This window comes from Somniosus microcephalus, chromosome 4 (assembly GCF_052327205.1).
Source record: "Somniosus microcephalus isolate GS21.2 chromosome 4, FLI_Smic_1.0, whole genome shotgun sequence".
Taxonomy (NCBI): domain Eukaryota; kingdom Metazoa; phylum Chordata; class Chondrichthyes; order Squaliformes; family Somniosidae; genus Somniosus; species Somniosus microcephalus.
In genome coordinates, this window is record NC_140990.1 from 249471771 (window position 1) to 249494536 (window position 22766).

At 39.4% G+C, this 22766-nt stretch overlaps 2 protein-coding genes across 4 annotated transcripts in view; one reads left to right on the forward strand and one right to left on the reverse strand.

Moving 5' to 3' along the window:
* Positions 1 to 7045, forward strand: part of LOC147120359 (dynein axonemal heavy chain 11-like) — a 63938-nt gene extending 56893 nt beyond the window's left edge. The window contains exons 14-16 of the mRNA XM_085986173.1: positions 2357 to 2469; positions 4139 to 4279; positions 4422 to 7045. Of these exons, the coding sequence (XP_085842299.1) occupies positions 2357 to 2469; positions 4139 to 4279; positions 4422 to 4669 (502 nt within the window). The 3' untranslated portion in view covers positions 4670 to 7045. The remainder of the gene's footprint in view (positions 1 to 2356; positions 2470 to 4138; positions 4280 to 4421) is intronic.
* Positions 5473 to 22766, reverse strand: part of cdca7a (cell division cycle associated 7a) — a 48885-nt gene continuing 31591 nt past the window's right edge. For all 3 annotated transcript variants that reach the window (XM_085986180.1, XM_085986182.1, XM_085986181.1), the window contains exons 2-10: positions 22511 to 22633; positions 22285 to 22410; positions 21286 to 21552; positions 20184 to 20261; positions 19487 to 19672; positions 17088 to 17228; positions 8709 to 8858; positions 6726 to 6862; positions 5473 to 6643 (exon numbers count right to left, since the gene is read on the reverse strand). In XM_085986180.1, the coding sequence (XP_085842306.1) occupies positions 6613 to 6643; positions 6726 to 6862; positions 8709 to 8858; positions 17088 to 17228; positions 19487 to 19672; positions 20184 to 20261; positions 21286 to 21552; positions 22285 to 22410; positions 22511 to 22633 (1239 nt within the window). In that variant the 3' untranslated portion in view covers positions 5473 to 6612. The remainder of the gene's footprint in view (positions 6644 to 6725; positions 6863 to 8708; positions 8859 to 17087; positions 17229 to 19486; positions 19673 to 20183; positions 20262 to 21285; positions 21553 to 22284; positions 22411 to 22510; positions 22634 to 22766) is intronic.

Consider the following 22766-nt stretch of genomic DNA (forward strand, 5'->3'; position numbering starts at 1 on the left):
GGAAGGTGAAAATGAGGGCCAGTACGTCTATGCTTTACACCTGTGGATGTTCAGAATGAACCACCTCATATTCGGAGCTCTGTTTGATTCTCTAGTTACACTGCACATTACAATGTTGAGTCTCTATAACAGCAGCTATGAGTGGCAGCTGCTCTTCTGCTACATCTATCATTATTGAATGGGAAAGGCAGAGCTCATGAATGCATACTTAAACACATAATAGAATACTGTTCACCAGCCTGACTGCATATGAAATTTCTAATAAGAGAACTAGCGTGATAGTCAGCTCGTGTCAATCATTAGACATTTAAAAGCAGTTGAATGGCATATGTGTTTTAAGCAGCAGTTATGTATGGTGTTACATCACGTAACATGAACATCAAACGTAATATAACTGCAAAATAAGTCAACAAATGACTCAATTTGCTCCTTGGAATGGAAAATTAGAAAAGTGCCCTGTTCAGATTAAACAGATAACAAATAATAGGGATTTTTAGAAAGGGCAAAAACATTGTACCTAGATTATTTGGTTATTACTTTTTTCTTCATCAATTATTGGAAAAATATGAATTGAGAATAGAGCAGTTCCTTACCTTCATGCAGTTTAGGACATACATGCTGATAACCCTAGAGAATGAGTTCAATGAGGTTTTGCGCTCATAACTGGGTTAATTTGAAAAACAATACACCATCCATAAGGGCTACTGTGATTTTGATAGCGATTCCACCAGTAGTGAGGATTGGATCCAAATCTCTAAATAGACTTCACTAGGTATCGCATTTTCAAAAGTTTAAGAGCTTTCTTTTAAAGCTTGCTCAATGCAAGATACTAAATCATGTCCATTGCTACCAATCACAAATAAGTGTCACAAAACATCATCTGTGGAATGAAAGGGTGTGATTTTGTAGAGTGCGAGATAGCTCAGATCTAAAATCATTGTAGTGGGAAGAAACCTTTGTTTAAGGTGATTAATGGGGCAAAGCGACTGCTTTCTTCTCTTTACAAGATAATTATGGACAAGAATGGCTATTCAGCCCATCTTAATTCATCCTCTCAAAACGACTCTAATTGGTTCTTACATTATATTTGTCTTCAGTACTCTCTGGAAGTCTATTCCAAGTGTTGATCAGTTTGTGTGAAGAACTTCAACATCAGTCATAAATTTACCTTTTACTAATTTGAACCTGCATCCCCTTGTCTTAATTTCACAATTTAAAGTAATATTCTGAATTTACCTTTTTCAATTCCTTTATCCGACATCTCCATTTCAAGCTGAAAAGCCAAGTCTCTCGCGTCTCTCGGAGCCAAGTAACTCAGACCCCCGACATTTAGATCACTTTTAGTGCTTGAATACCTAGTGTCTCGGCAACCACAGTACTCATGGTCTGGCCAGAGTACTATAGTTTGATTATGGCTTCTTCTGCCCTACATGTTATTTTTTTCTATTTACAATTATCAACGTTAAATTTCTGCCCACATCCATATTTTGTCCAACAGGTTCTGCAATTTCAGAGTTGCTTCCTTTGATTCCACTGACCCTTCTGGTTTGATATCTGTCACTCATTGTTGCTGCATCATCTCTATTCATGCAAATGCAGCAGGTGTCATTACTAAGTTAAGCTGGTGGCTGCAGTGGGGTGGGATGTTGGTGAGTATACTTAAAAGCTGACACTGGAGTTGGGGCTTGAAAACATGAGTGCAGCTGCGTAAGCTGTAGGTAGTCAGACAGCAAAAGGCTGCTAGAAGGATGGAATACAGGATAGAGGAGTTAGAAAATTAGCTGCAAGTCAAGTAAGTCAACCCTCTGAAGGGGGTAATGTAATGTGTTCATTATTTTTATATTACACGAAGACAAGTTGTATTTTGGAAATAAGTGATGGGAAAATCAAGCAACCTACACTTCATCTCACCAAGTGTTTGCCCAGTCTTCTTTCAAAGAGATTGAAGAAATACACATACATATAGACATAGGCGATCACACAAGGGGACGATGCATCCCTGGGCTCACTATTATAAAAAGTAGATACAAGGCAGTGTGACTGAACGTCCATAAAACTAAGATGCTCAGACTGCTTAAGGGAAACGAACACCATTAAACCCAAAAAGGTATTTATGGTAGATCCAAATTTGTAACACCTGCATAATCAGCATTATCCCTTTAAAGGTGCATCTCCTGATCTTTGGTAGAGCTGAATGCCAGACTTGATCATTCTGTGGTTATTGTCCACCAGGGATGCCATGCCTTCCATTTACTGTATATTGTATGAATCATTAACTAATATCAAGTCAAGTTTGTATGTGTATATAAAAAAATACCTGAAACATTTATGACAATTTGTATTCATTGAATTGAAGGTACAGTGATCTTCTTCTTCGTTGCCGTGAACTTGACACGTGGACACAGGATCTGTCCCTTCCCAGTGTCATCTGGATATCCGGTTTTTTCAACCCACAATCCTTTCTTACAGGTAATAATAAAAGATCCTAATTGTTTTCAAAGTATAAAAGTCTATTTGGAAACTCAGTTGTTTTGATCACAAAATGTTTCTTTTAGATCTCAATTCTTAAATGCAGGTGACAGAACTCTTCTAAAATATGCAGTATTAAATAGTTTGGCATAATTATAGAGAGCAAATTGGTGAAAAAATACTGTGAAATACAGAAGTGAGATTAAAATAATCTACAAAAATTTAGGAACAGAATATGCATCTCAATATTGTTACTGCTATGTTGTACACATGATTTTGCATAGTTTTTAAAATTCTTTGCAAAAACTCAGACCTGCCAATTGACTAAGGTTTTGATCAACTGTTATTTCAAAAATAATGGATTTTCCCATAATCTACTTAAATATTCTCTTCCTGATTAGGTGGGATAGACTGGGGGACATTCAAGCAGGATAAACCAATCCTAGTTTCTAATGTCAATCATTCTGGCTGGGTGTTGTGTTCTGTTGTACTTGGCTGCAGGTAGTTTTAATTGGTGGTGTGGAGCTAACCCCATTATTGAAATTTAAAATGTCAATTTCTTTAGGGCTGTCATTTCTATTCAGTTCTTATCAATGTCTATAAAATATAGTTACGTTGGTGCAAAATACACGCTCAATGTATTTAGTTAATTTACACAGCAACTTAAACTATGTAAACTGGTCATTAAAAGATGTAGGCCCGGAATGTGTGGGCAGCAACGAAGGGGGTTCACTGCTGGCCCCGAAGTATGCTTCACACAAGGATCTCGGTGTCAAGAACTTTGGGTTTTCTGACCTTCAATTCAAATCAACGGAGTATAGTGGGGATCCCCTTGGGAGAACTGCTGTGATATCAACAAGCCGTCTAAGCAGCCAATCACAATGTAGAATTCTCAGACAGCAAGCAAGTAAGCTAGCTCTAACATTTTTTTTTAAAGTTACAATTTTGAGAGCAAAACAAAGATTGGGGCTCTCACATGGGGAAAGGGTAAACATGAAATAAAGACTGACAAACTTTAAAAGTTTTAAATTTATTAAAATTCGTTTTCCAGGCCCATAAAATTTGTTTAGCAGTAATAACACTGTTTATACACCAGTTACACCCAATTCCTTTGGGTCTAACTTTTAGTGGGGAATTTAACAGTGTACTTAGAGCCAAAGTTTTTGTCAGGTTTCCCCGATTTGGGCAATTACACAGATTGTTTCGGAGCTGTCAATGACAGATCGGAACTTCAGGATTTGTGCATGTGCCAAATCCCAAAATTGCGGTCAGTTTCAACGGTGGAATGACAGCAAATGCTACCAGTTTGTTGTCATCCAATTCCAGGCTGTAGTTTACATGCATCACAGCCCTATAACATTAAAATATTGTATAAATGTAGACAATTTTCATTTTTAAATCACCTCTGGGTGCTAAGAATCTGTTAACATCCCTCTAAAGTGGCATAAGAATGGCTTGAGTGACAAGAACCTCCAAGTTTTCCTTTCTACTGTGGGAAAGCACCTAGCCTCATGCCCAGTACTTTACCCAACAGTATAGGTGAAACTAGGCATTTAATACATGTAGGGAACAGTGAGGGAAATCTTATCTACAGAACACATGTGTACCAATGCCATCTGCTATAATTTAATAAATTAAGATTCATTTAAATTTCCAAAATTTGTTTCAGCTGTAATGCAAAGTTTGGCAAGGAAAAATGAATGGCCCCTGGATAAGATGCACCTGATAGTGGATGTCACTAAAAAACTGAAGGAAGACTTCGCACAACCTGCTAGAGAAGGAGCATACATTTCTGGGCTCTATATGGAAGGTAAACAAAATATGTGGGTAATAGTGTATAACTTTTTATGTCTGTTTACAGCTTTCTAAATGTAGTACTTCCTAATTGAAACAAGGTTGCGTTTATTTTGTAAAATTATTACTCACTTTGCCCCTTTCATATTGCATCACAGGAGCACGATGGGACATCCAGAATGGCCATATAGCAGAAGCCCGGTTGAAAGAACTGACGCCTCTGATGCCTGTTATATTTGTTAAAGCAATCCCCAATGACAAACAGGAAATGAGAAATATTTATGAATGTCCTGTTTACAAGACAAAACTTAGAGGATCTACCTATGTTTGGACTTTCAATCTGAAAACAAAAGAGAGATCTGCAAAATGGATTCTTGCTGGTGTCGCTTTGCTGTTGTGTATGTAAAAGACAATGTGTGCTGTGAGATGTTGCTTTTGTCACAGCTAAAGGTGACATCAGTATGGGTGGTGGGATTGATACACTCGATAGTAGAGCTAGCTCCAAACTTCTGTCAGCTGACTGCCAGTTGTGTACTGGTTGAGGTATGGATACAGTTGTAGAATGTCTTTAATGGAATGAAACATCACAAGACATCTCACACAGGAGAATTAGGAGTATTGCTGAATAGTGTGGTATGAGGAACCTATTATTATCTAGTCTAGCATTTGTAAACAAAACACTATGAATATTGAGTGGTTTAAATTCAAGTGCATTTCTTCTGACAGTCACTATAACTCCATTGCAATAGTGGACAATACTTAAAATCAAGGAGTCAGTCAGAGTCATAACGGCACAGAAGGAGGCCCATCAAGTCAGTGCGGGCTCTAGAGCAATCTAGCCAGTCCCACACTATCCCCACAGCCCTGCAAGTTTATTTCCCTCAAGTGCCTAGCCAGTCTCCTATTGAAAACAAGTGTCTCTGCTTCCACCACTTCAAGGTCATCACCACTCGTGTATAAAAGGTTTTTCCCTCACATCCCCCCTGTATCTCCTAGGATTTTTTTTTATAAAGAGAAAATGCATTTCTTTAATGAAAATATCAGTCGACGAGGATGGGATTCAAACCCACGCGTGCAGAGCACAATGGATTAGCAGTCCATCGCCTTAACCACTCGGCCACATCGTCCCAGTGCAAGATTTAGAATTTTTTGCAAGCATGATTATTTATAACTGAATTCAGTGTGTAAAGTATTTGCAAAACTGGTAAATATTCAAAAATAAACACAAGTTTTTATTAAAATATATTCTGAACATTAAAAAATTTCAATGCACTCTACCACTACCATAAAACAATGACTCACAACTGCAACAACCTGGCACCAGTGCATGTGTACACATCATAATTTACACTGATACAATGTTGCAGATAGCCAACATAAGCAGAAGACCATATAATACCAACTGTAACATGGTCTTTTGCATTTTAATATCATGTTTTGCCACTTGTACCAACACTTCTCCCTCTTTACCAGGCATTCAAGTATCTTTTAAATGCAAATTGAGCAAATTTTGTATGGCTTCAACTGGAGTGCATTTTGTGATGTAAATCCCTCACACAATGCAAGCACGAGGAGGCCCCACCCCCCCCCAGTTGCAAAAAAATTGCCTTTCACTTGTGCCCTGAGAACATGGGGCATCAGTATGGTGAAGTGATGTCCCTGTGCAATTTATTGTAAGCATCTATACTATTTGAAGTTCTGCACTGGTAGAAGCTGCACCAATAAAAAGTGTAAATTCATACTTATCAACAGATCATGGGGAAGTCATTTAAAAAAATTTAATTAAAAACTCAATTTTGAAGATCCAGCTGTAAAATTTAAAAAAAAGTTAGTCATTCTCATTTAAGAGTGTATTGAGCAATCGGTTTATGATTTAACACTTGAGCAGCTGGATATTTAAAATTGGGCGATATTATAGAACAAGGCTGTCGTGTAAGTAGAGTAAATGACAGTGGATTGAGGGATTTACTTGCTGTCACAAGAAGCATGCTACTGCGCAAATGGTTTCGCTGATGTCTATGGTCTAAAACAATAATGGCTATAGCTTGGTATGTTAAGATTAAACTGAACAATCAAACTTACAAATCTGCAAGAGCATGTGCAAAATCATTACTGCCCCCCTCCAGCAGTGGTCCCAGTCCCATTTAACCTTTGATTATGGTAGCAAACAAAGATAAAAATGCAAGTAGTTCACGCTGCAAAATATTGCAAATGAAGCTCTAAGTATTTAGCAAAAATTGTTTCAAAAACAGGTTAAAGAAACTGGTATGGATTGTGAAAGCTACAAAGTAAATTCATTAATCAGAAGGTTTAACTTGCTTCAGTGAAACTGGCTCACTGCATCTCTTTTTAGTCTTCCATTTGAAGTTCTTTTTTCAGGCTGAAAAAAAAATTCCAATTTTAACTCTTAAAACACGCCTCATAAAAATAATTAATGCAAGCAAAATGGTAATTAAACTTACCTATTCAAGTAAGCATGAACATTGTCATATCCATGATATTTGGCCAGGTAAACAAGAACACCTGTAGCGCAGCGCCCTTCACGCTGTCGGCAGAAACTACAATTGCAGATCCCTCTACAAGGTGGACAATGCCAGTTCTGATTAGGGAGGAAAGAGAATCAGGAGCATGAAACCATTGTTGTTAAAATTTTCAAGACAGCAGTACATGGCCCTTTTATTGCCTGTTAATTTCCCACTCAACAATGTGTCAAAGCTTCTGCACTCCAAAGTCTTCTACTTTTGTTCAGAAAAATGTTAAAATAAAGTATGTTGCAATGTCATGCTGAAATAGGAAATTACTTTTTGCAGTGACAAACACTGCAGTTTCTATTGATTCTCATTAGGTTGCTCATTTAGCAAGGTGCTTAATATTTGCATTTAATTAAAAGAAAGTTGAGGGAAACAAAAAGACTGAATGTGAGAATTATTACATTCAAGTTAGTTATCTGTAAATCAAATCTTTTCCATTATTACTTTCTAAATAAACACACTAACCAGAGGGGGGCTGGGAAGCTCCTCAGTCATGGGAACACAAGAACATACAAATTAGGAGTAGGCTATACAGCCCCTCGAGCCTGCTCTGTCATTCAATAAGATCATGGCTGATCTTCAACCTCAACTTTCCCACCCGCTCTCTTGGATTCCCCTCGAGTCCAAAAATCTCTCAGCCTTGAATATACTCAACGACTCAGCTTCCACAGCCCTTTGGAGTAGAGAATTCCAAAGGTTCACAACCCTGAGTAAAGAAATTCCTCCTCAACTCAGTCTTAAATGGCCAACCCCTTATTCTGAGACTGTGACCCCAGAGTTCTATAGCCAGGGGACACAACCTCTCAGCATCTACGATGTTTCAATGAGATCACCTCTCATTCTTCTAAACTCCAGAGAGAGTATAGGCTCAATCGCTACAGGACAACCCTCTCATCCCAGGAATCAATCTAATGAACCTTTGTTGCACTTCCTCTAAGGTAAGTATATCTTTTCTCAGATAAGGAGACCAAAGCTATGCACAGTACTCCAGGTGTGGTCTCACCAAAGCCCTGTACAATTGTAGCAAGACTTCCTTACTCTTGTACTCCAAACCCCAACCCCTTACAATAAAAGCCAACATGCAATTTGCCTTCCTAATTGCTTGCTGTACTTGCATGCTAACGGTGTTTCCTGTACGAGGACACCTAAATCTCTCTGAACACCAACAGTTAATAGTTTCTCACCATTTCTATTCTTCCTACCAAAGTGAATAACCTCACATTTACCCACATTATACTCATCTGCCACCTTACTGCCCACTCACTTTACAGGCTGTGTCCCCTCCTCACAGCTTACTTTCCCACCTAGCTTTGTATCGTCAGCAAACTTGGATACACTGCATTCAGCCCCTTCATCAAATTAATATAGATTGTGAATAGTTGAGGCCCAAGCACTGATCCTTGCGGCACCCCACTAGTTACAGCCTGCCAGCCAATGACCCGTTTATCCCTACTCTGCTGTCCATTAACCAATCTTTATCCACGCTAATATATTACCCCCAACCTTATATGCAACCTTTTATGTGGCACCTTATCGAATGCCTTTTGGAAATCCAAGTGTACTACATCCACTGGTTCCCCTTTATCTACCATGCTAGTTACATTCTCAAAAAACTCTAATAAATTTGTCAAACACTATTTCCCCTTCATGTTAACTCTGCCCAATCATATTATGATTTTCTAAGTGCCCTGTTAACACTTCCTTAATAATGGAGTCCAGTATTTTCCCGACAACTGTAGTTCCCCGTTTTCTCTCTCCCTCCTTTCTTGGATAGTGGTTGTTAGCTTGACAAGAACAGTATCATACATGTCCTATTATTTTTAAAGCTAACTAGATCAATAAAAGGTGACAATTATTTAATATAAATGTGAAAAGCTCTACTATAATTGGACTGAAAAACCACTCAGTACTCACAGGATCCAGTAAAGCAGCCCTAACAAGTTCACCATAGCGGTTGCGAAGACATGGACCACAGAACTGTCCTCTGACTCCTATGCATTCCGGGTTTCGACAATTTGTTTTTGTATCAATAGTTTTTTGACGGCACTGGTGGCAAGTGGAACCCTGCAAGAACAAATACATCCATGTGTGTTGACACTTCAGTTTTACAATTTTAAAAGTAAAACCATGTACCTCAAGATTACATGGAACAACAGCAGAGCACAGAGAAATGCTAATAGTTACAAATGATTGGAATGCAGAATGTTTCCATCAGCACTTTTCCTTTTACAGACATCCCTTCAGCAGTTTATTATTTTACAATTTTCCTTTGTTTGCTTAGCTTCTTCATTGGTTAATATGTAAATCTCAACAGATTTTGGGTTCAAACTCCACCCTGACAATGAAGAGATGAAATGCTATTATATACAGCCTCTCTCCTCAGTTTCTGTTTTGCTTCTTCTTTGCAGCTGCTACCAGTATTGCTTAGAGGATGTTAATGTTTACCATCTTATTTCACAATGTTTCATTTGAGGGAAGGGAAATAAGAGCTCTTGTATTTTACAACTCTGGACTGCTTAGGCAGAGAGGACAAATTAGACAAGGGAAATACACAATGGGATTGGGGGGAAAATATTTTGTTTCAGACCAGTAAAAAGTTTTAAAACATAGAAAAAATATTTTTCCATAGTTAAAAAAAGGCAAAATGAAACTAACAGTGACCAATGTTCCCTTTAATTTTTGGGGGTGCATAGCTCCTTTAACGAGCTGCACAGCCCATTCAAATGTCCACACGTGCAGTTATTTCTATTCAAAAGCCGGTGAGCCGGCCTGCGCGAGACCTCCAGAGTGCTGCACGGCCACGCAGCATTGGCAGCGACGAGCTCTGTTCCAGTGGTTGCACACCTTATCTTCAGATTCCTTATAGTGAATTAAGGGCGTGTAACCTTTTTTTAAAAAGATCAAATGCAACATTGCTTTAAAATAATTAATCAGAATAGAAATGTAATACTGAAACCCAAGTTATGTCAGATGAAGGTGTTAGCAGTGCTGTAATACTGTACGGTACTGTCCTTCCTTCTTGGGAGACGAGAGTATGAATGAAGCCCACACTAGTGGTATAAAAATAGTCTCTCCCTGTGGACTGTAAAGGGTCTTTGAGCAGTCTTATCACCTGAATGTTCCCCTCCAAATCATGCTTGGATGTACAACCACCATTCCTTCATTGTTGCTGGGTCAAAGTCAAAATCCTGGAACTTCATACCCAACACCATTGTGGGAGAACCATCACAAGGACTGCAACAATTTAAGAAAACCCACCACCTTCTCAGGGCAACTAGGCAAGGGCAATAGATGCAGTATTCCTAGCGTGTCCACAACTTGAGAGCACCATTTGAAAAAGAACATGAAGTTCTCCCAGTTTCCCAGCCAATATTCATCACGCACCCAAAATAACAAAACAGATGAACTGGTCATTTATCTCTTGACGATACGATGTTATACTTGACCAAGGGACACTTACTGCTGACAAAGTGCCTCCAATGGAAAAGCATTCATTCTCTGACAACATAGAAACATAGAAGATAGGACCATTCGGCCCCTTGAGCCTGCTCCGCCATTTAATGAGATCATGGCTGATCATCCAAATTCAGTACCCTGTCCCTGCTTTCTCCCCATATCCCTTGATCCCTTTAGCCTTAAGAAATATATCTAACTCCTCCTTTAATGTATTTAATGAATTGGCCTCAACTGCTTTTTGTGGTAGAGAATTCCACAGGTTCACCACTCTCTGGATGAAGAAATTCCTCCTCATCTCTGTCCTAAATGGCTTACCCCTTATCTTTAGGCTGTGACCCCTGGTTCTGGACTCCCCGCCATCAGGAACATCCTTCCTGCATCTAGTCTGTCTAGTCCCGTTAGGATTTTAAAAGTTTCAATGAGATCCCCTCTCATTCTTCTAAACTCCAGCGAGTATAAGCCCAATCGACCCAATCTCTCCTCATACGTCATTCCTGCCATCCCAGGTATCAGTCTGGTGAATCTTCGCTGCACTCCCTCCATGGCAAGAACATCCTTCCGCAGAGAAGGCGACCAAAACTGCACACAATACTCAAGGTGTGGTCTCACCAAGGCCCTGTACAACTGCAGCAAGACATCCTTGCTCCTGTACTCGAATCCTCTCGCTACGAAGGCCAACATACCATTTGCCTTAACCGCCTGCTGCACCTGCATGTTTACCTTCAGCGACTGGTGCAAAAGGACACCCAGGTCTCGTTGCACTTCCCCTTCTCCCAATCTATTCCCATTCAGATAATAACCTGCCTTCCTGTTTTTGTCACCAAAGTGGATAACTTCGCATTTATCCACATTATACTGCATCTGCCAAATCACCCAACCTGTCCAAATCACACTGGAGTTTCTCGGCATCCTCCTCACAGCACACACGCCCACCCAGCTTTGTGTCGTCTGCAAACTTGGAGATATTACATCTAGTTCCCTCGTCTAGATCATTAATATATATTGTGAATAGCTGGGGTCCTAGCACCGATCCCTGCGGTACCCCACTAGTCACTGCCTGCCACTCGGGAAAAGACCCGTTTATTCCAACTCTTTGCTTCCTGTCTGCCAACCAGTTCTCTATCCAAGTCAGTACCTTACTCCCAATCCCATGTGCTTTAACTTTACATGCTAATCTCTTATGCGGGACCTTATCGAAAGCCTTCTGAAAGTCCAAATACACCACATCCACTGGTTCTCCCTTATCTATTCTACCAGTTACATCCTCAAAAACTTCCAGTAGATTAGTCACGCATGATTTACCTTTTGTAAATCCATGTTGACTTTGTCCGATCCTGTCACTGTTTTACAAGTGCTCTGCTATTACGTCTTTTATAATGGACTCCAGCATTTTCCCCACTACCGATGTCAGGCTTACCGGTCTATAATTCCGTGTTTTCTCTCTACCACCTTTTTTGAATAGTGGGGTTACATTAGCTACCCTCCAATCCATGGGAACTGTTCCAGAGTCTATAGAATTTTGGAAGATGACCAGCAATGCATCTACTATTTCTAGGGCCACTTCCTTAAATACCCTAGGATGTAGATTATCAGGCCCTGGGGTTTTATCGGCCTTCAATCCCGTCAATTTCCCTAACACCATTTCCCTCCAAATATTGATTTCATTCAGTTCCTCCCTCTCATTAGACCCTATGTTCCCCGACATCTCTGGGAGGTTATTTGTGTCCTCCTTTGTGAAGGCAGAACCAAAGTATGTATTTAATTGGTCTGCCATTTCTTTGTTCCCCATTATAAATTCCCCTGCTTCTGACTGCAAGGGACTTACGCTCGACTTCACCAATCTTTTTCTCTTCACATATCTATAGAAGCTTTTACAGTCAGTTTTTATGTTCTCTGCAAGCATACTCTCATACTCTATTTTCCCCCTCTTAATTAATCCCTTTGTCTTCCTTTGCTGAATCCTAAACTGCTCCCAATCCTCAGGTTTGCTGCTTTTTCTGGTCAATTTATATGTCCTCTCCTTGGATCTTATACTATCCCTAATTGCCACGGTTGAGTCACTTTTTTTGTTTTATTTTTATGCCAAACAGGGATGAACAAATTCTGTAGTTCATCCATGCGATCTTTAAATGTTTGCCATTGCCTATCCACCATCAACCCTTTAAGTAACGTTCCCCAATCCATCCTAGCCAACTCGCGCCTCATACCATCGTAGTTTCCTTTATTTAAATTCAGGACCCTAGTCTGAGTCAAATACTTCATTCTCCATCTTAAATGAAGAATTCTATCATATTATGATCGTTCCGCCCCAAGGGGCCTCGCACAAGATTGCCAATTAATCCTCTCATTACATAATACCCAGTCTAAGATGGCCTGATCTCTAGTTGGTTCCTCGACATATTGGTCCAGGAAACCATCCCGTATACACTCTAGGAATTCCACCTCCACAGTATTGTTACTAATTTGGTTAGCCCAATCTATATGTAGATTAAAATCACCCATGATAACTGCTATGCCCTTATTGCACGCATCTCTAATTTCCCGTTTACTGCCATCCCCAACCTCAGCATTACTGTTTGCGGGGTCTGTATACAACTCCCACTAACGTTTTCTGCCCCATGGTATTTCTCAGCTCTACCCATACAGATTCCACATCATCTGAGCTAATATCTTTCCTTACTATTGTGTTAATCTCCTCTTTAACCAACAATGCTACCCCACCTCCTTTTCCTTTTTGCCTGTCTTTCCTGAATACCCCTGGATGTTGAATTCCCAGCCTTGGTCACCCTGGTGCCATGTCTCCGTAATTCCAATTATATCATATCTGTTTACATCTATTTGCGCAGCTAATTCATCCACCTTATTACGACTGCTCCTCGCATTAAGACACAAAGCCTTCAGGCTTGTTTTTTTTAACACTCTTAGACCTTTTAGAATTATTATTTACTGTGGCCATGTTTGATTTAAACACTTGATTTCTCTGTAGGGTTGCAAAGGGGTGGAAAGTTTCCGGTAAATTTCCGGAAATTTTCCACGGGAAGTTTAGCTTGGGATTTTGCCCAAAAAAGCATATGCTAGCATAATATTGGTTTTTTTTGTATTTCTTTCTTTTTTTTTTCCCCCCCCACAGGTCCTCTCTTAAAATTACTAACAGAGATGGAATCTTAATTATTAAGGAATTTCTTAATCAATATATGTTTATCTTCTTACTTGGCTTGTTTTAATAATTACAAGTTTTGTGTGTGACTGTGAACAAATGTGTCCTGATTGGTTGGATGAGCGATTAGCTCCCTCTATTTGTAATATTTGCATATCGAATTGTGATTGGCCTGCAGGCATCTGCAAGACTGCTATAGTTTTTTTAAGATCCAGGTTAGGGGTCCTGAGGGAAGTCATTTTGTTTTCTGCTGATGTTGTGATGATGCAGTAAGTAAATCAGACTTTATACCAAATAAACCAGTTACTTGTTGAACTCTGTTGTCCTTCAATTTAAAATATACAAAATAATACATTATTGGTGATGTAGCGTCGTGTGTGTACAGGTCATGCTTCCATCACATGGAGCATCAGCAAAAATGTACTCACCCTGTTGCAATCATGCTGATCGACCGCAGTTCGACACAGAGATGAATGCCCTTTATTTCTCTGCATAGAACAATGCCACGTTTACTGTCAGGTGTGTGGAAGCATTTTACCCCAGGTATTAAAGATGGAAAGACTGTGTACATGTGCAAACACTGTAGAAAGCCATATGTAAAGAATGCCACAAAGATGCAGCAGCATTTATCCAAATGCAACAACTTCACTCATATTACGTCTATTGGGTGCGCAGCTCATGGGCTTAACCTGCTCAAGGACATCATGGGTTTGAGAACCATGGAAGCACTGTACAAGAGAGCCAAGCAAGTTGTTAAGTATGTCAGGGGAAAACAGGTAGTTGCAGCAACCTACAACTCCAAGCAAATGACAAAGAACAAGAACACCACACTGAAGCTGCCCAACAACACTAGATGGGGTGGTGTTGTCATAATGTACAACAGCCTTCTGGAGGGTAAGGAGTCGCTGCAAGAAATGGCAATATCCCAGTCTGGGGATATGGAAACCACCATCAAGAAAATACTGCTGGATGATGTGTTTTGGGAGAGAGTGGTTAGCAGCCTTAAACTACTCTCACCAGTAGCATCTGCAATTGCTCAGATTGAAGATGAAGCTGTCTTGTCAGATGTTCTGAGGCTTTTTACTGATTTAAAAGAACAAATCAGCATTGCCCTACCCACATCCCTGCTGCTCAAAGCAGAGGAGAAGGCAATTGTTCAATTCATACAGACGCGTCAAGAATTTTGTGTCAAGCCGATTCATGCTGCAGCATACATGCTGGACCCAAAGCATGTTGGGAGACCAATACTTTCTGGAGAACAGATCAACAGCGCTTACAGTGTGATTTCTACCCTCTCACACCATCTCAATCTGGATGTGGGCAAAGTTCTGGGAAGTCTGGCAAAGTTCTCTACCAAGCAAGGTCTTTGGAATGGGGATGGGATATGGGAATCATGCAAGCATATCAGTGCACATACCTGGTGGAAGGGACTTTGTGCATCTGAGGCCCTGTCACCTATTGCATCGGTGATACTCCAAATCCCACCTTCATCAGCGGCCTCTGAACGAAACTGGTCACTTTTTGGGAATACGCATACAAAGGTGCGCAACAGGCTGACTAACAAGAGTGGAGAAACTGGTGGCTATCCGGGCGAACCTACAACTTATTGAGCCAGATACAGAAGTGTCCACCACACAGCTAGACACTGACACAGAGGAGGAAATGGACACGTCAGAGCCAGAGTCAGAGAATCAGGAGGAGCAATGAGGAGTAGAAGACTCAGAAGACTCATGAGTAGAAGACTCAAAGGGACAAAATAAGGACAAATTACAGGCTAAATAAGCTGACGCTCTTTTTATTTTATTTTAGATGGGTCTTTTTTGTGGGGGTTCAATAAAGTTCAAAATTATAACCTAAATAAAGTTTTGAAAGCCTGTTTTTATTTGTATGGAACAGTATGTCTATTTTGACGACAAAGATAATATAAGGGTCAGAGACAAAAACCATCAGTGCGCAAAAAAACTCAAAATTCCCGAAAATTCCCATGGAAAGTTTCCTCTTTTAAAAATTCCCAGAATTTTGCAACCCTATTTCTCTGACTGCCACATTTGCTTTTCTCCTTCCTATCTTTTGCTTCTATCCTTGCTTCCCTTTCCTCTGTCTCCCTGCACAGGTTCCCAGCCCCCTGCCATTTTAGTTTATACCCCAACAGCACTAGCAAACACTCCCCCTAAGGCATCGGTCCCGGTCCTGCCCAGGTGCAAACTGTCTAGTTTGTACTGGTCCCACCTCCCCCAGAACCGGTTCCAATGTCCCAGGAATTTGAATCCCTCCCCCTTGCACCATTCTTCTAGCCACATATTCATCTGAAATATCCTTCTATTTCTACTCTGACTAGCACGTGGCACTGGTAGCAATCTTGAGATTACTACCTTTGGAGGTCCTATTTTTTAATTTACCTCCTAACTCCCTATATTCAGCATTTAGGACCTCATCCTGGTTTTTACCTATATCGTTGGTACCTATATGCACCACGACAACTGGCTGTTCACCCTCCCCCTCCAAAATCCCTCACCTTGAGCACATTTTTTCTCTGCATTTAAAAAAAAATTGACCTGTGTGCACAATTATTTCAGTGACCAAGTTGATTCCTCACCTACCTTACTATATACCCCATAAAGAAAAATGAAATGAATAAAACAATTTTTAAACAAAACACTAAATACAAGCATATACAGTACTTAGCTATACCATGTTAAAAATGCTTCCAAAAATGTTTCCCTGCACAGGTCTGCTCCTCTCTCAGCAGCATTAACTTTTTGTAGTACTTGTTCGCAGAGTTTTCAGCTGGGTCTTCCAGTGATTAGTTTTCCATTCTTCTGTGCGTGCATAGAACTTCAGTGTCCCTCACTACTGCTTGGTGCATGTGTGTCTGACACATATCTACTTTCCCAATTAATCCTGCCAATAGCCATGTTGTACTAGGATGTGAGCTTCAAGCCTAGTGTGAAGCAACAGTTCAGGATGCTGCTGCCTTTTGCAAATCTTTACTCGCTCACCTCAATCATTCTACTCTTAGACAGCAATTATGCCTCGTAGTTTATCAAGAAAAAAGGCTTCTTAGCCCCAGGGATTGTGTGTCTGTGCTTGAAGAGGAAGCATTCCATTTAAAGAAAATACCTGGGACAACAATCTCTCACACCACTTATTCCTGTTACACACGTTAACACTTCCTACCCCCTTCCCCCCCGCCCCCCCCCTTGGTTGATGGGAATCAACTCATCACTTTCAATGTTCTATTACAACCATAAATGGACTGCAATGCTGGAACTAGAATATATTCAGAGTAATTTCAATTGAGATGAGCAGTATGTGATATTTTAGATTTTATTAAAATGCTTTTAGCATGAATCCATGTTAGACACCCGCTGCCTGCCCCCCTCCAGCTACAAGGGCTCAGACTCAATCCACCAGTGTTTCCAATTGTTCCACTGCAATAGCAGAACTTCTGACTCATGGGCAATGTCACAGGACATCCACTGATGTGGATTTAACTTATATTATAAGGAAATAAGGGAAAGCTTTTATAATGAATACTAGTTACCTGGACATCTGGTATGTGGAAAATAATATTTTTTTTTTTTATAAAGTGATTAAAAACTTTATAATCTGATGGTGTAGTATAAAAATACTATAATTGTATTTTCTATTTCAAGTACATCGAGAACAGAAAATCTTACCGTGGTCCTATTATAGACCTTTTCTTTAGCTGAAAAAGAAATACTTTCCAACTCTTCCTGAGTGATGTCCTCAACTGGTCGCACCACATGTGGGATGGCAACTATGCTGGATCGGCTTCTCCTGCGAAGAGGCATTTCATCCTGTAATGGTGGGGAAGAGAAGAAACAGTGGAATCACAAACTTGATACAAAGATCACAAACTTCTTCAGCGATCTATAGACTTCTGTAGACAATATTAAATATTCAGCCTTCTAATCAAATAGCTGAAAACATTAAATGAACAGAAGTTTTCACTTTTGACAATGCAGTGTTCAGCATATGCCAATACACTGAGATAATAAAGTGACGGTCATTCAGCTACAGGCAGACAGCTGGGGATTGTATGAACACTTCAGTATTCAATAAACACTTGGGGCAACAATAAATCCATGATAGACCTGCTGTGTTTGGTCAGTCTGAACCCAATTCCAAATTGTAACACCCCCATAATTCAGCACTGATTGGCAATTAGGAAAGCCGTAAAGATGGCTGATGTGAGAACTGAAAAGTTTCTCTTTTGAGGGTATATGTCAAGATACATTGTTGGGATAATAGCCAAGGAAGCTTTACCCTGCATCTGGCCTTTGTTTATACCTTACCTGGAAGTACTTCTAGTTGATGGGAAAATATTCTGCTCTTCCACATACATCGTTCACAAAAATAAACTGGAGAGTATACAATTTTTTTTTCACTGCATTAGTTAAATATCAGATGCATTTGACAACAGTAATATTGGATGCATTGTACTGGAGTAGTCTGCCCAAACTGTGAAGGTAAAAACCCAAAAGACTCAGTTGGGATTCTCAAATAAGAAGTGGACGCACTTTTCAGACCACATGTTCAGATCCCGAACTAGCTTGTGATCCCATTGGCTGCAAGCGCCAATACAACAGTTTAACCCAGGCCATTATCCAAATGAATGTAGACATTAGGATGCAGCAATTTCTATCACTCGCACACACTACTAATAATTCAGTCATTTTTTGCCTCCCAAAAATCTGAAATGTCTAATAATTCAAATTAAGCAATTGCATACAAATAGCACAGTAGCCCTCAAGTGCAATTTGAATTAAGCAACTTTGAATTAGCAAGTGTACAATTTCCTTACCGCAAGTGAAGTCTACAGTGGGAACCCGGACAAGATGTATGCCTACTAATTAAAAGAAATTCAGTGGCACTTTGAAAAAGTGTACGTTGAAACAACTGGTCTTCAATGCTGGTGTGGAAGTTCCACATAATAGTTATCAATACCATCAACAACTACTTGCTAGAACTAGAAAAACCATCTCTTCAGAGGCATAATGACACAAAATTGAAGTCAAGCCAAAGTAGTAAATATTGGGAAATAACCAAAAGCTTGGTCAACACGATGGGTTTTAAAAGGAGTGTCTTAGAGGAGAAAGAAATGGAGACAGAGAGAAGGGAGTTCCAGGATATGGGGTCTGGCGGGCTGAAGGCACAGCCGCCAAAGGTGGGGGGGGCGGATAATGCTCAAGAAGTCAGAGTCTGAGAAACCGAGAGCTCAAGAGGGGTTGTAGGACTGGAGGAGGTTCCAGAGATGAGATGGGGCAAGGCCTTAAAAGGATGAGAATTTTAATGTCACTGTAGGTCAGCGAGGATGGATAAGCAGGACTTGCTGCAAGATAGAATGTAGACAGCAGAATTTTGGATGAGCTGAAGTTTCTGGCAGATGGGAGACTGGCCAGGAGAGCATTGGAATAATAAAAGTCTAAAGGCAACAAAGGCATGGATGAGGGTTTCAGCAGTAGATGGGCTGAGGCGAGCAGCATTAGAGGTGGAAGTAGGTAGTCTTTGTGATGGAGGGGGCTATGGGATTGCAAGATCAGCTTGGAGTTGAATAGGACGCAGAGATTGCTTACATGTGCAGTTTATCCAAAGACAATAAATTCATTTAATTATCACTGTCCAGGACATGAAAAATGTTAATTCTCAGGATGAATTGAATCATTTGTCTGCACAACTTTTGCTTAATTTGTGAAAGCTATTATAATCGAGCATCCAATAGATAAGCTAATACTGAAGGCAAGTTATTCCAACATACTTGTTTTCAAACTGCCTGCCAACCTGTAAAGTCAAGTGCTACACAGAGCTTCAAAACAAAATATATTGACTTTCAATGTTTCAAGATTTCTTAATGAGGCATTTATTCCCAAGTGTTTAATTGCAGTCACTGCAGACACTACTGAAATAGATCTATGATTTTTATGAACATAAAGTCTTTAACGGTAAAGGTTATTAGGCTTTACAAGTGACCACCAGAAATGCAGATTAAGCTGGCAAAGTCAGTGCACCATGAAAGGTGTTGTTAATAGCAGTACAAATGACTTAATGACTCTACCTCAGAGAAGTCATTATCTAGAAACTTTCTTTTCCTCATAAAGCCGACATTATCTTCTTGCTCAAATGATGGAGAAGGAGGACCATCAATCAAGGATCTTGACCGAGTGTGAGGTCGAGTACTGCGCTCAGGATTTCGTCTAGAAGCATTTTCTGTGAATGCATTTCTTGGTGGACGTTTTGGTTTCTGAAGAATATTAACAATCATAGGTAATTTTGCAACTTATATCCAGAATATGTTGTTTCACAAATATTGATTGAATTTTAACCTTTAATATAAAATTGCCCCTTTATGATGTTTTAATTATTTCCACTTATTTAATATATGGTTTGAAGTAGCCCCATTGTAAAATCCAGTCTGTTATACATTGTACAGTAATTTTTGGAAAACAATGGTGGACTATTCCATGAGGCACATCATGCTAGGTATCTTGTTCACAGTATGACATAACTTAAAGCTATATATTCACATACTGAAGATTCAACATTTAAAACTAAAAAAAAATTAGCCACCTAATTGAACACGCAAAAACATTCTCTACTAAGTTGACAGTGCAATCCCAACAACTGTAGTTCAGGGTGCTTCTTGTTAAGTAATTAATTAGATTTGTGCAAATGCTTACTGCTTGCAGAAACTTCCACATCATTTCTAAAAATTGAGCAGATTATAACAAACTTTTAGCTTGTCGCCTACTTACTGATGGTGTCCCTTGAACAGAAACTCTGCGTGGAAAGAGTCCTGGCACAGTCTTCAGCTCTGCTATCAGCTTAGCCAGCTTGAATAAAAGCAGCAAGATGTAAATAAATTTTATATTAAGGCATTTATTACCTAGAGGATTTTACAATAGACTTTTGTGTTACATAGAATTTACAGCTCACAGGCCATTCAACCCAACTGGTCTGTGCCAGTGTTTTATGCTCCACATGAGCCTCCTTCCACCTTACTGATCTATTTCTTTCTCCTTCATATATTTATCTAGCTTCCTCTTAAATTTATCTATGCTATTCACCTCAACCACTCCATGTTGCGTGGTTGAGGCGAATAGTCCAAGTTCCACATTCTAATTACTCTGGGTAAAGAAATTTCTCCCGAATTCCTTATTGGATTTATTAGTGACTGGAGAGTTCTCTCTTTTTGCTCATCCTTTTGGATTCTCCTAGTGTCCTCTCCTGTATCTCTCTTCCTGGCTTTTCTTTTCTGATTCTCTGATCCAATCTACCCTTAGTTACTCTAATTTAGTTCAGAGATGTAGGAACATAGGAACAGGAGTAGGCCATTCAGCCCCTCGAGCTGTTCTGCCATTCAATTAGATCATGCCCGATCTGTACCTTATCTCCATCTAACTGCCTTGGCTCTGTAAACTTTAATACCCATGCCTACAATTAGCCTCTAATTTAGCTCAGCACGTGTTAAACTTTGCTTCCTTCAAAAAGCCCAGGCTCTAACTGAGCAGCAGAATAATACACCGTGCACTACTGGGCGTAACAATTCAGTTCTTGGGTCACGTTATTTTTTTTCCACTCTTAAAATCTCCCACATCATTCACAAGCATATAGAGGGTAGCAGGCAAATCCCATGAATCTACCCCATCATCTCCATTAGATTACCGGGGTCATTTTTAAAACTGCAGCAGGCAACATTCTGGTGTGATTCCAATATTTCCATATACAGTGCAAATACCATTCACATGAGCTTTGATATAGCTCCAGCACTGACACGGTTGCATCAATTGCCTCCTTGCGTGCTGAAATTTCTATGAATAAGCAAAATGATTTATAGTAGGTATATGCAGTATTTACCATGGCTTTGTTTTCTTTAATATTTAGAGCTCTCTTTTCTAGAAAGCTTGTTCCTCTGGGTTCATCCAGGTCAGAATCGGATTCAGAAGCTGACTCCTTATTTAAGGCAACACGAGAGCCTGCCATTGGAATATTTTTGTTTTTCCGAGATAGAAATCTGAAAGCCACACGTAACGGAAAAGTGCGTTTGCTCCGTGTTTTGGGATTCTTTCCAGATTTTTCATCCTCATCATCAGTCATTTCCTCTTCTGATTCAGATTCAACACTCTATAAAACAAATAAATTAAAATATCAGATTTCCTTAAACAATTTGTGTAGCATTTGAGTATTTGCTCTGAACACATATCCAATAACTGCACACCAGAATAATGTAAATTGTATTCAAATGAAAAAGCTATGGACAAATTTCAACAAGAATTTAAAATATTCGACACTATTTTATGAAAAGTTCCAATGCAGCCTTTACTTTCATATAAATTAAAGCATTGAGCAAGGTGAACAATGCAAATTCCAAAAGTTAAACAAACCCCTATAATATTCAGATGCTGCAAGAGAAACATACAAAATATTTACACAGCTTTAATTTCAGTTTATTAAAAAAAAAATCTGCTCTCAGACAGATATCATGAGTTGACTATCAGAATAGAGGCAGCTCACAAACAAACCCAGAAAGATCATTTCGGTTCAGCTTATCTCGACCCCAACTGAATGCAAGAGTGTATGGGTGACAATACAAAAATGTTCATTGGTAACATTTATTGCATAATTTTCAACAAATATCGTGGTATAACAGCTCCAATTGAAACGAGAGAATTATATGACCTTGGCAAAAATATTCCGAGTTGATGATTCAGGATTTTGAATACTGACTGTTGTCCTGACATCAAATTACTACAAAAACTGGAACTAGAAATTGTTGTAATCTATCAGGATACTTAAATGGATTACATAAATTGTTAACTATATTTATGTTTAATAAAGTTTCACTGCCCAGTATACCATTGCTTCCATCACATCTTTGAGGTCACTTTCAGAAAAACCATCGAACGATTCATTATCATCAGAATCCTCATTAAAAATCCGAGCCAGTTCGTCTGTCAGGATCTCTGCTCTGAATTTAGCTTTCTGAGAAGAAATAGAAAACTTGTTATATTATAGCAAACTATCATATTACAGGTAATTGTAGTCGACTTCTTTTGCATTCACAATCTTAAATTACACTTACACTGTTCGTAAAATTGTCTGAAGCAAAACTATCACAGCTATCATCTGATGATGATGTTTCCATGGGAACCAATGCCACGTTTCTGAAGTCTTTAAATTCTTCCTTTCCAGAAAGGTCTATCTGCTGCAAGATAAAAAAAAATACAATCTTGAATACCTTTTAAATAATTTCTTTAGTGTCAGGTTTTAATGATACGAGTTGCAAGGAATTCACTTTGCATAACACATGGTCCTACTCTGAATCTGCTTTGTGCTAT